Here is a 10,910-nt window from a genome sequence, read left to right on the forward strand (position 1 = left end):
AAGGTTAAAAAATAAAACAAGGCAGAGCCAGACTAGCATGACTTATATAAGAATATTCATCATATGCTCCCTATCATCTTGAATACACAAACTACATGTCGTCTGTTGAGAATGAGAAGGGCGTTAAGTGGTCGTGAACACTATGGGTTTAGAGGCAACTTAACGCCCTTATCATTCTCAGCCGACGATGTGTTGCAGTTACTCATTATATTACTGGGTTACATGACATCGACCTTTCTTTGGGATACAGCAATGAAAATACTACGTAAAAAATCAACAAGCAACAGAGAGTCATTACCACGGGCAAAGAACGATGGCGGATGAACATACAAAATTCAGCAGGGTTGACGAGCCCTCTGTCGCGAAGAAGGCTAGATGACCTGAGGAAAGCTATTTCTGTTCTGTAGCTGCTTCAGTGAGGCACCATTGGTTGGTGTGCTGCATGAGGGTGGATCAGGCCAAGCGTCATGAGTGCTGCTGTCAGGGGGGGGGGGGGGGGGGGGACAAAAAAGAAAGGATTTTTCAGAATGGGCACTGATACAGGAAAGGGACAGGGGCAGTCAAAATCACAAGAGTGGTTTGAGCAGCCACCTCAACAATAGCTTAGCATCAGCACAGAAGCTGTAAGCATTTCAGCTGTTGCCTTAACTAAATGACTTGCAATCACTAAAAGATTGTCCATTGTTATACTGTTATGAAACTCTCGAGTCAGATACTGTGAGATATATGCAACCATTGTAATCATTCAAGAAAAGTAATGCTCAAAGGTATAGCTGAGCACTGATGGACAGTCTTCTATGTACGGCTGTGATATCCACTGGTAGAATGGCATCTCTGCAACACACAATACACATAACATGCTGCTCCATGGCTAATACTGGCATAACATAGATGAAATATAGACTTTCCTGCTTTTCAAAAACCTCATAAAACTAATTTACAAATTACATTATAGCATTATCAATCTATCTATCAGCATGATTTCTTCACTAATTTCATCTGTGACAATTTTTCATGTTTTTCCAGTGGTGGAGATAAGATAAAAAGCATATTTGTAAATAGACATGTAATCAAGAAATATGAAGTTGGATTACACAGAAATATTATACCATACTCCTCTATTGTACGTGTAAATAGTAAATAGCACAAAGACATTGATCAAATAAACTATATTCACAATTACTACAACTCATCTACCGTGTATACCCCCCCCCCCCCCAATCTCCTTAAAGGGATAGCTGAGTACAATACCGAGAGTATGAGTATGATCATAGGAGAGTGAGGTTTACCACCGAGCTGGTTGAGTGTGCCCGCTTTCTCTTCCAGCAGTCTGGGTGGATTTTCTTGTGTTCCTCTGCCAGCTGCTTGGCCTCCTGAGAGAAGACACGTCTCTCCTCCAACTTCATCTTCTTCCACTTGTTGCCCAGAATAACGCTGATGGCTCTGTGTAAAGACAAACATGATACATAATTGATGTCATTCATTCACCAGTTCATTCATTCACAGCATAACTGATAGAGCCCTGTGTATTACATTGTGTCATCCATGATCATGCTGAAATATCTGTGTATGGAACAACACATGCTTGTACATTTGTAAATCATTCACTCATTTATTCACAGATTCTCAGCAAAATAAATCAAATGATGCCCAGGATCATTGTTGTTTCGAGACTTTCCAATATTTAACTGTCGTAAGTATCAATGAGTATCACAAATTTAGCATAACATCACTTCAGATGTTAAATACATTGTACTATGTGTTGTTCAAACGAAAAGATAGATAATTGAAAGTCTGCCTGTCTCTCCCTCTGAGAAAATTTGTACACTAAACTGTCTTTCATTTAAGATGAGACATGGTGAATGAATAAAGTTAAGTATGAATAAGATTCTGATGTCAGATGAGCTTAAGAAAAGTCAGGAATGATCTAAGTTGGCAGTAAGTACCTGTTATCCTTGTCAGGGTACAGCTGAGTGTACTCAAGTCTGAACTTCTTGGCAAACAGCATGAAAGCATTCATGGGTCTCTTCCCCTTGCCTTGATCACCCAGCTGCAGTTTCTTCATTCCCTTTGAGGGGGAGGAGGGGGCGCTGGCACTGCCCCCTGATGGTGACAAGATGAATGGGGGCAGGGAGGTGTGGGAGGAGGATGAGATGATGGGGCGGGTGGGGCTCTTCTCAAAGTCCTTGCGGTGTTTGGCCATGCTGCTCAGGGCCAGAACTGCAGAGGAGTCCAGCGGAGTAAAGTCTAGGCTGGAAACACAAATTTTAAAGATGTAAAAAAAACATTAAATAGCTTGAAATTGAAAAGAAAACAAAATATATTTACCTAAGTAGTGGAGAAAAGCGTGCATTGTATAGCTATGGCTGCACATGGCTTTCTTGAGGCTTACAAAGATGTAAGGGACTAGAGAGATGTTGTAGTCATGCAAAGGTCTGCTCAATTAGGTTTTACACTTTTGTAGCACTCACCTCTTGAAGCTTTCAAGGACTTCTGACTCCTTGAAGCTGATGGCATCAGGATGAGATGGAGGCAGGCATACATCACCACTCTCTAGCTCAGAGCATGGGATTCCATATCGCACCACAGTTTGGCAAGGAATATATGATGACCAACCTGTAGAGAAGGCAGTATTTGATTGATTGTACATAAGACTCATTCAACATGCCTCTTTTGGATAGCAGTGATACATCAATGAACCTCACAATAAATTATGTTTCATTTTCACTGACTGTGTGGTGACTTCAGATGAATTTACTCATAAACCGCTAAATAAAACCAAGATTTTCTTTGTTTGTATGCATAAGTCCACATCTAATACACTAGAAGTGCAGTGGTAACAGCAGAAAGCAAGAAAAAGAAATGCTTCATTAAAAAGCTAATTGTTACTGTTTCGTGGTTTGTGATTTGATCGTTGCATGGTAGCTAGAATGCTTTCAGGATCACACAAATTGGAGAATGACACAGAATTCAGCCTGTTTATAGCCATGTTCAGATGTATTTGTAGTCGGAATAAAATTTTATCGCGCAGCAATTAGAATGAAAATTTATGCTTATCTTACCACGACCCTGTGTCCACAGACGGGAAGAAACTCTGACCAATTTACCATGACCTTCGTGGAGATCACCGTGGAGGGTCGTTGTAACTTCTGGAAGTGGTAGCGCCGCGCAGGTCGACCATACCATTGTTTTTTTACGAGCGGCATTTATCTTCTCCATTCTTGTTGATGAGAATTTCTGAGCGCTAGTTTCTCCGTCACGATCGACTAGGTTTTGTACTGTACGCGCACATGCACTCGCATTTGACTCCGGAAGTTTTACCTAGGTCGTATAAGGTTTGTAAGGTCATAGATACTCCAGGGCTTGTTCGCACAGGCAATTTACTCCGACCGGCTAGTCGTGGTAGCGACTATAGCAATTATACAGCATTACAAATGAAACACAGGAATGTCATACCTTTGTCTCTGACAAAGAAGGGATGGTCTGTGGAACAGATTGCTTCCAAGCATGGCTGATTCGTCACATCAGGGTTAAAGGTTAACTTCATCTGATCATATGACTCGCTGTTTGTCCTGGCTGGCTTGGGGTCACTGGGCTTGAGGTCCTCAATCTTGACCAACCTCAAGCCAAGAGGGGCAAAACCTGCCTTGGGTGACTGACCACGCCCGTTGACATCTTGCTGGAGATTGGCTTGAGCTGCCAGAAATTCGGTGCTTCCAATCTCTTCGGCCAGTCGCCACTCGGTACGGGGACCAGAGGTGAAACGTATCAGGTTCCCTAATAGGAATTCACAATGTGTCATCTCGTCACAGGCTTATACAACAGATAAACTATCACCTTCTCACATTCCATAACTCAAGGTGTAGAGGAAAAATACAAATCCACCCTGTGGCTAAAACTAGCCTAAGATGACTGCATGAGGCATGTTGTAAACAATTGTCGATACTTTTATACTGGTCCCACCATGGATATGAATTGATATAAAAAATCATCTACCCGTATTTGTATGTAGTGACTTATTCAAATTCTGCATAATTGTAAAAGGTAGGTCATCCTGCAAATGAGGAAAAACTGAACCAGAGCTGATGCAATCATATACATGTGATATATGAAATATGAAATGGAACAGGAATGAGATTGGAATGTAGGGTTAAATATTCAGGGTTACCTTTGAGGAAGCACTTCCACACAGCCGTGGGCCAAGGGTGTGACCAAGTGCCTCCCGCTGACTCCGCCTCTTTTGGCGAAGCTGGAAATGGTGAGGAGGACGTGATCCTGGCATCACTTTCAGGTGCCCAGGAGCCGATGGGATCGATGATGTCATCCTCCTCCTGAGGATGAGCATTGGAGGAGGAGGAGATGAGAGGTGGGGGAGATGGGGTCCTTCGTGGAGGCTTGGCGTAGGTATGGATAGCACGGTTCAGGGAGTTCACTGCTGCTGACAGTCTGACACACAAAAGTAGATGCACAACAATTAGAATGTATGCACTTGTACATGTACATGCACTTATCACATCACACACATTCAAGCTTGTTTGAAAAAGATTGTGCATCTTCAGGGACATTGGACAAGTCTTGCTTCCAGACCATCTATGTGCATCTAAACAGGACTAGTTTTGCCTCCAAAAATATCAATGTCCTCTAACGAGAGAAGGCGTAACTGGGTGAGCTGGCTGGTCCTTTGGCAAAGGCGCTGAGTCACCACAGAGGATGCATTTTGTGGAAGGGCTACACAAGACAAAGGGTCTGGAAACCAGACTAAATCAAGAAATATCTTGTCACACTAGGTATTACACACAAATACACACATATACATGTAATACTATACAAAATAAATTTAGAAATACAGATACAGAATCACAACAGGTAAAAAGAAAAACAACTTCACAAAACAAAGCAAAGTCACATGTGATATTGATAAGAGTTTAGTAAGGTTTTCTCACCCTGGCTGTGAAATCAATAGTATTCAGCCTACACCCTTCACGTAAGGTGTAAATCAAAAAAATGATCAAAGTATACAGCTAATTGATGACATATGTTACAATTATTACACACTTTTGTAAATTTTGAGAGGAAAATTGGTTTCCAGATATTACACTTCTGTCTGATGGCATTGCACTTGTTACTGATTCAGAGAACAGATGAAATTTTTATAAAACTGAAAATACACAAAAAAGTTGATTTTATCCACACCCAAGCTCTTCAAATGTGCTGACACAACACCTGAGGCCAATTTCCTTAAGATTTATGATTGGTCTTACATTCAATTTATCAAGCATAACACAGTGAATCCAACAATATTGATCATAAATCTGTTTCATAATGCACGATTTCAACCACAAGGTTTTCAGCAGATCGAGGAAAACTTTTTTGAATTGCATCAATCTTAAGATTAACATCAGTCTTGAAATATGAAACTGAGATCATCTTCTTTTTTTTTTTTGCAAACTTGTGCGCAATTCCTATCCTCACTCAGCAAACTGATACTGCACGGGTTCTTGCTTTCACCATTTGTTGATGCATTACTGGTTTTACATGTAATCGACACAAAAAAAACCCCCCAAAACATAAGGATGAATGAAATTTATATACATTGTAACTACAAACATTTGTTGCAATTTTATCATAATGTCAGTATCACATTGCAATAATGTATTAAAAAAAAAAGAAATATTAATATGAAATATTACATGATAATGGTACAATTATCACCACTCTGACCTGGTTTGCTTGTGGAGGACACTCCCCTCTGAGTGATGCCTTTGTCTCTGTTTGCCACTGGTGGATCCACTCCTTCTGGACTCCATCAGTGGGCTCTGAGGACCGGTAGCAATGATGGCCAACTCTGTAAGCCAGTCAAGGGTGGAGTGCTGCCCTCCGCCTCCATCACACTGGTCCACAGATGAGCCAGTGATGGTGGTTTCACCTCCACTGGAACTAGCCAGGATGCTTTTACTCTTACTTTCATGACACTGGGATGGGCTTGGCTCTGAATAGCACAAATGCATGAAGAGGTGTACAGATACTCTTAGACATAATTATTATATTATAGTAGGCCTAATGAGAAATCACGGAGATAGCAGTGGCAATTGCAGTGATGGTAACAATTTTCAAACTATCAGAGTAATACATTGTAATTATTAATACATGACATAAAACTAGTAAATTGTTATCATTCATATTACAAAGGGATTTCAAGAAGAAGCTATATGAGACTTACATTGTAAGTCTATACACAGTTTGTTAGAAATTATACATTGTACATACAGTACATTACACTATGCACACGTGTCATATCTTCATTTTGCACAATGGTTTAAAGGCAGCCGATCGCCATCCCTTATGGTACGTAAACTCCGAACGACCGAAGTTTGTGCATGCAATTGCGCAATGCCAGACTCGGTGCTATATCCATAAACGTGTGGGACAATGCTGCCACTGAGACACGTGTGTGTGTGCGTGTGTGTGTACGCATCATACACAAACATTGTCACCGCGAGCTGCAGTGATTGGAGGAGAGAGGCCAGAAGACGCGTGGCTCTTTTGGCCTCTCTTCATGCGCATGCGCACTGAGAGTGTGCGTCCATTCGGAAGCTCTTGTGGCTCGCTCGGACAGCCATTTTGGGTTAGGAGATTTGTAGCATTGAGCTCTTGTAGGTTAGCGTGTTGTTCGCTGACCCATTGAGCCAGCGCTATTCTCATTCGGGGTCACTACATTTGATACAGAATGGGGGAGGCAGCGTGTTGCGTTCGTCTCCGTGCCGCACAAACCACTCGCCACGATTGAGTGCCTTTAAAGGGGCGATCGTTAACGATCACCCCGACACTGTACAGGCATTCTAACCTGGAAACATTGAACTGCACATTACTTGAATATGAGACCATTCTGAAGCAAATAATTTTCACACAACAATAAATATATAATGTACTCTTAAATGAATCCCACAAGGATTGGAACAATCATCCCCAGCATTCCCACTGATCAGTTCAGGGTGGTCCACGAGGGGTTTTAGCATGTCGCTGCAACATGCTAAAATTCTTGTGCAACATCCTAAAAAGCCAGCAACATGCTATGCAACATCCTTAAGAATTTGCAACAAGTTCAAAGTAAAAGTATTCAATAATGTGCAAAACATGTGCATAACATAAGAAACATCAAACTACCAGGTACTTTAGATATTTGTGTGCAAAACATGAGAGAGAACATTGAATGTAAGCAGCACAAAGAGAGATACATGTAAGCAGCAAAATATTGCGTACTACGTACTCATCGTGTGCTCTCCGCGCATATTCAATTTCTGCAATATTCTCAGATTCTGAGCTTGCAACATGCTAAAATTTCAAGTTGTGGACCACCCTGCAGTTACTAGCCATCCCCTTTACATACATTCCTCTCCATGTATACAGTGTATGTGCATGTTTGTTATTTCAAGAAACATCAAATCAATCCTAACACACTCAAACTTAATGCCTATAAAATTGACAAAATGAGAAGATTGTACACTTAGGTTAACAAACACTTTCAATTTAGAGATTATCAGTGTATATGCAATTCATGAGAATTACCCTTCTCTGCAATTTTAGAAGTTTCATTTGTTTAGAACATTAGTAAAAGTCATTACAATTATTACCACCACATTGCAATGAGTACAATGGCCTACCATTTGCATTGTGATCCAGTGAGGGAAGCTGGGGGTGTGAAATCAACTCCTTGTCATCCATCATCCTGTTTTAGTCAGGCGATCTCTGTGTGTAATAATCATCACAAAATGAGTCAATTAAAATTTCTACTATTCAAATGTCCAATCAGTCTGCACTAAGATACATGCTCATGCTACAGTGTAGTTAACAATGTCATGCCATGACATAATGTTGACACAAAGTATGTTTCTTCACAGTTCCACTTTTGTTAATCCATGTACACAATGTACGGTGTACATGATGGATTATATTTGTACTGTTCAGTTCACATCATGAGACATGTACAGTGTATATTTGTACAATGTACATTGTATGCACTTTACATTAATCAACTTGATGGAATCAAAGTAAAAAAGAAAAAAGAAAAAAAAAGAAACTCAAATAAACAAATTCTGGAATTGAATGCACCTACAGTGTAGAGTACAAATACATATTGCAATGTCTGCATTTAGTATCAATTAAACCTTACATATCCATGCAGTAAAGGTTATCAACACAACTTAAAACTCCTGTGACAATAGGTCTACATGTCATGATTGACCTAGGATCTAAATGATATATTTTTTACACTGAATTTTACAAGACAATACTATAGAACAAAGAAACATTGAAAAGGGGTAATACATTGTGTTTCAAGTTTAAATTGAGACATATCTGTATCAAGCAATACATTCAAATGAAGTGCATCTTTCATGACATAATAGAGAATAGAACAGATAAAAGCATGTATCCATGCCCTACATCCTATTTAAGCACAACTGTAAATGTGGATATTTTTGCTCAACAAAATTTTCGCATTCGGCATGGTAAGAAGAGTTTCGCGTGTTTTAAATTCCAAAGAATCATGACATCAACTACTGGAACATACACATAAGGCAAGCAAAAATATTCACATGCTTTTATTCTTGCGCTCGTTACAATTTGTAAGTATGGTTGCGTGAAATGCATGAAAATTTCAACACTGCGAAAATTTCACTTTTACAGTACATAGTTCATCAATATTTAGGAGTAAATTGGCTATTATTTTAGTTTTGGCTCTCTAACATCAGCACAGGAGATGGACATTGGCTATGGTTCAGGATCTGACATCACTGCACGGCATTGCATCATCACTCAGAGATGGACGACGGAGGATAGTCTATAATGAACAGCTATGCCATTTCATTCAACTTGGGTTGGCTTGTAATAAAGTTGTATACTGCAGGCCTAGACAGATAGATCTGTCTGTCTGGAGGAGTCTTTTATTTTTTTTGACGTTACCTATCGCTCTCCTTCAGAGGGGATCCGTGAAGCCAGACGCAGTCTCCATGGAACATTCCCCGACGACCAGATACAGACCGATCTTTCGGTCAACTGCAGGCCCTGGTACATCATACATGCGCTTATACATCTGAGCTATCAATATTGAAATGCATGCCAAAGTTGGGTCGTTGTCTAAATCTGTATATGCCTACACCTTTAAGTTACTCGCTTTACTGAAGAGCTGTAGACCTACACTGTAGATTGATTTTTGTCTTTAATTGTATGTATGATAAGGATATGATGGATTTACGTCAAATGAAACTGATTGGAGCAGCCAGTAGAAATGATATTAAAATTGATTACATTTTGGGTGTAGCATTCTATAAAATGTTGTTCTCAATTAATTTTATGCATTACTACTCAATCATCAGTGCTTCATTATACTGCTATATTAAGCTATGTAAATCATTGGGGTTTATTGGGACGAAAGTAATCCCTCTAACGAGTGCAGTACACACAGATGTCGATGGCATTGCAATCGCACCTCAGCTCTTGCTCACGTACACCCACACCACAGACACAAACACGCAATGCTATGTGTATGCACACTACAGACTCAGTACAGGCGATCATCTGTGTACGGCCTGCCCACACACAGCCAGCTGATCCACAGCCAAGTCCAGGGAATGAATGACCTGGATCAAAATAACATCAAAGTGTTCTATAACATCACGAATCCCCAGCTAAATAACATTAAATTTAGCTATTCACCTTCACATATTACTGTCACATCGTTACACTCACCTAATGAATCCTGTTGGGTGGCTTAACGGAGATTAAATCGTAAACTGGGGAGTTGTTTTTCCTCACCTATCAGCTATCTGCAACCTCGGCACGGGAAGGGACGCCATGATATGAATGGCTATTGTAATCTTGTTTACTATGTATGCAAATATCGAATCCCTCGAACGTGATTGGCTGTAGGGCGGCAAGCCGTCTGTTTGATCTGTGTTGACTGGGATGTTTACAAGCTTGTGACAGGTGAAAATGTACATCCATTGAATGTACGGGCCTGGGTATTATCGAGACTCCGAGTAAACTCAGCTTTATCTTTATAGCCCTGATACAAAAATAGATCATAACATAATTACTGTCGATGTGTTGATGCATTGGTGCAAGACCGGGGCGAGGGGTTTTGAACGCAAACATGTGCTACCAGCTTGATTTTGTTCTTCATTTTTGCAGCAAGAAAATGCCGCTGTCATATAAAATTTCAGAAATAAACAATAAAGTCCTTACGTATAACGAGGAGATAGTCTATGAGACTGATTTGTCTGAATAACAGTATCATGCACCAAATCACAGATCACACACTTACCCTAATAACAACCGCATGTCAATGCTGCTGGTTCAAGTAATTGGGCAAAGAAAATATATTTTTGGCACGGAAAAAAGGGGGCTGCGTGTCCCCAGCCTGAGTGTCCATGGTCCGTATTCCCCGAAAGCGGTGATAAATGTGAAAAGATGACTGGAAACTAGTGATTGACCTTGAGGTAATATTATCAGGCAAATAAAAGAGAAGAAATTCTATCTATATAGTGATTTCACTTGATGTATATTATCTTGAACTTATGCATAGAATATAGAGATAAGCCCCATGCATATAGATTGATCATAGATGAAAGCGTTAATTAAAACTGCATGAAAGTGAAAAATTGTTTTTTCCTGCCAAGTGTCGTATATAGATGTAACTTTATTGCAGAAAGAATCTTCAATGGAAACGTGTTTTCTTATTTCAAAGAAAGTGTGTGGAGTTCTGTGTATGCATGACCATGAAGAGTTACTGTTTGGTTGTATTTACAGAAGCCCAAATAGCTATAATGATACAGCTCTTCTATACATTTTTTTTTCAAGAAGTAGAGAAGTCGCATATAAGAGTTTGCTTACCTTGAGTGATTTTAAGTTAC

General features: G+C 40.0%; 1 protein-coding gene across 1 annotated transcript; it reads right to left on the reverse strand.

Annotated features, from left to right (window-relative positions):
- Positions 1-374: 374 nt before the first annotated feature.
- LOC139721922 (HMG box-containing protein 1-like) lies at positions 375-9,846 on the reverse strand. The gene is made up of 9 exons (XM_071633248.1): positions 9,748-9,846; positions 7,662-7,746; positions 5,722-5,989; positions 4,169-4,446; positions 3,457-3,777; positions 2,472-2,616; positions 1,947-2,252; positions 1,290-1,443; positions 375-474 (listed from the first exon to the last, which is right to left on the reverse strand). The coding sequence occupies exons 2-9, from the start codon at positions 7,723-7,725 to the stop codon at positions 466-468; spliced, it is 1,545 nt and encodes a 514-aa protein (XP_071489349.1). The 5' UTR covers positions 7,726-7,746; positions 9,748-9,846; the 3' UTR covers positions 375-465.
- Between the last annotated feature and the right edge of the window lie 1,064 nt (positions 9,847-10,910).

Source organism: Diadema antillarum, unplaced genomic scaffold (assembly GCF_040938485.1).
Source record: "Diadema antillarum isolate AM-2024a unplaced genomic scaffold, OU_Dant_1.0 scf00000152, whole genome shotgun sequence".
NCBI lineage: Eukaryota > Metazoa > Echinodermata > Echinoidea > Diadematoida > Diadematidae > Diadema > Diadema antillarum.

What these genes read in the sequence shown, in the direction of transcription:
- LOC139721922 (XM_071633248.1), bottom strand. Translation starts at nt 7,725, where the DNA reads ATGATGGATGACAAGGAGTTGATTTCACACCCCCAGCTTCCCTCACTG. An exon ending in GTGGAAGTGCTTCCTCAAAG is followed by an intron (nt 3,778 to 4,168) that starts GTAACCCTGAAT and finishes AATTCCTATTAG; the next exon opens with GGAACCTGATACGTTTCACC. An exon ending in TACCCTGACAAGGATAACAG is followed by an intron (nt 1,444 to 1,946) that starts GTACTTACTGCC and finishes GTCTTTACACAG; the next exon opens with AGCCATCAGCGTTATTCTGG.